The sequence below is a fragment of the Squalius cephalus genome, assembly GCF_949319135.1.
Source record: "Squalius cephalus genome assembly, chromosome: 17".
Classification (NCBI taxonomy): Eukaryota; Metazoa; Chordata; class Actinopteri; order Cypriniformes; family Leuciscidae; genus Squalius; species Squalius cephalus.
In genome coordinates this window covers 588,711-591,210 of record NC_137138.1, presented here as the reverse complement: position 1 = coordinate 591,210, position 2,500 = coordinate 588,711, and the positions used below count along the sequence as shown (strand labels likewise).

The 2,500-nt window shown below is 46.9% G+C and overlaps 1 protein-coding gene across 2 annotated transcripts in view; it reads left to right on the top strand.

The window, feature by feature from the left end:
- Window positions 1–2,500, top strand: part of bhmt (betaine-homocysteine methyltransferase) — a 9,245-nt gene that overhangs the window by 3,094 nt on the left and 3,651 nt on the right. For both annotated transcript variants that reach the window (XR_013818753.1, XM_079846860.1), the window contains exons 4-5: window positions 1,499–1,690; window positions 2,427–2,500. The exon at window positions 2,427–2,500 is cut by the window's right edge and continues 74 nt beyond it. Coding sequence is in view for 1 of the 2 variants with exons in the window: in XM_079846860.1 (XP_079702986.1) it covers window positions 1,499–1,690; window positions 2,427–2,500 (266 nt within the window). In the remaining variant the exon portion in view is untranslated. The remainder of the gene's footprint in view (window positions 1–1,498; window positions 1,691–2,426) is intronic.

Below are 2,500 nucleotides of genomic sequence, written 5' to 3'. Positions count from 1 at the left end.
ACACTCTCACCTACACACACACACTCTCACCTACACACACACACTCACTTACACACACTCTCACCTACACACACACACACTCTCACTTACACACACACTCCCTTACACACACACTCACTTACACACACTCTCACTTACACACACACTCACTTACACACACACTCACACACTCTCACCTACACACTCACTCTCACTTACACACACTCTCACTTACACACACACTCCCTTACACACACTCTCACTTACACACACTCTCACCTACACACACACTCTCACTTACACACACTCTCACCTACACACACACACTCACTTACACACACTCTCACCTACACACTCACTCTCACTTACACACACTCTCACTTACACACACTCTCACCTACACACACTCTCACTTACACACACTCTCACCTACACACACACTCTCACCTACACACACTCTCACCTACACACACACTCTCACCTACACACACTCTCACCTACACACACACTCTCACCTACACACACACACTCACTTACACACACTCTCACCTACACACTCACTCTCACTTACACACACTCTCACTTACACACACTCTCACCTACACACACTCTCACTTACACACACTCTCACCTACACACACACTCTCACCTACACACACTCTCACCTACACACACACTCTCACCTACACACACTCTCACCTACACACACACTCTCACCTACACACACACACTCACTTACACACACTCTCACCTACACACTCACTCTCACTTACACACACTCTCACTTACACACACTCTCACCTACACACACTCTCACTTACACACACTCTCACCTACACACACACTCTCACCTACACACACTCTCACCTACACACACACTCTCACCTACACACACACTCACTTACACACACTCTCACCTACACACTCACTCTCACTTACACACACTCTCACTTACACACACTCTCACCTACACACACTCTCACTTACACACACTCTCACCTACACACACACTCTCACCTACACACACACTCTCACCTACACACACTCTCACCTACACACACTCTCACCTACACACACACTCTCACCTACACACACTCTCACCTACACACACTCTCACCTACACACACTCTCACCTACACACACACTCTCACCTACACACACACTCTCACCTACACACACACTCTCACCTACACACATGTTAACCCTCATCCTTCCCTCGGGTCATTTTAACCCTGAGACTCATTTTTTTTAACTGAGTGTTCATCAGAGGCGTCCAAGACCCCCCGGGACTTCTGTCGCACTTGAACCACAAATACACAAAAAAAAGTAATGAATTCCAGCAGTTTTGTGGTTGAAATTTAAAAAAGTTACAAATCCTTCAGTCGCGGGTCGATTTGACCCCTGAGGAACGAAAGGAACGTGAGGAATGCTTCAGGACACAGAGAAGGAGCTAAACATTATTTTATAATGTCTACATGTGTATCTGAACGCACACTGATGTGTGTGTGTGTGTGCGCAGGGTCAGCAGATTAACGAGGCGGCGTGTGACCTCGCCAGAGAAGTGGCCAATCAGGGCGATGCGCTGGTGGCGGGCGGAGTCTCGCAGACGCCCTCGTACCTGAGCTGCAAGAGCCAAGACGAGGTCACCAAGATCTTCAAGAAGCAGCTCGACGTCTTCATCAAGAAGGACGTGGACTTCCTCATCGCAGAGGTGAGAAACATCACGTTCACTCTGTTCGTTCTAGATCCCAGACAGCAGCGTGGCCAACCCGGGGCTCTCTTTATAAAACTGACCGCCCAAAGTAATATTCAGCCTTATAAAAGCGTGTGAACGGCAGACCCTGCGCAAGATTCCCGTTATGATCCCAGAGGAAGACTGTGAACATGCGTCTCCTCCCCGAAATAACCGTATATGAGCTTACAACGCCTCATTTTACTATGCATATCCTCATCTGCATATCATTTGCATATGCATATTCATCCTCGTGATTCCATGTTTAACGGTACAAGACATCAGGAGAATATGAGATACGGATGTGCGTCACATTACATTAACATAAATCATTTAGTAGCCGATCCTCGCCTTGTGTTTGAAGAAATAAATCACAATAGAATAAAATACATTTCAGAGAAAGTTTTTCTTAGTCTTTTCCACTGGCTAAATATTATTTTAATATTGCTTTATATTTTTAATGGTAACAGAAAGGCCATATTGTGCATTATTGATTGGATCAGTTCCTCAGATCTCCATCAGTGTCGCCAAACTGCTCGTCTCCAGGTGTTCGTACAGATGTTTTTATAACTCGTAACTCGTGCGTGTGAAGTGGCGTACGGCTCGTTCAGGGCCTGTTATACATGAGGCCCAGATGTGGGCCGACACTGTTGCTGTCTGGGATGCCATTCGTCTGGTGATTGATTGATTGATTGATTGATTGATTGATTGTCAGTACTTCGAGCACGTGGAGGAGGCCGAATGGGCCGTCCAGGCTCTGAAGGCGACAGGGAAGCCTGTGGCGGCGTC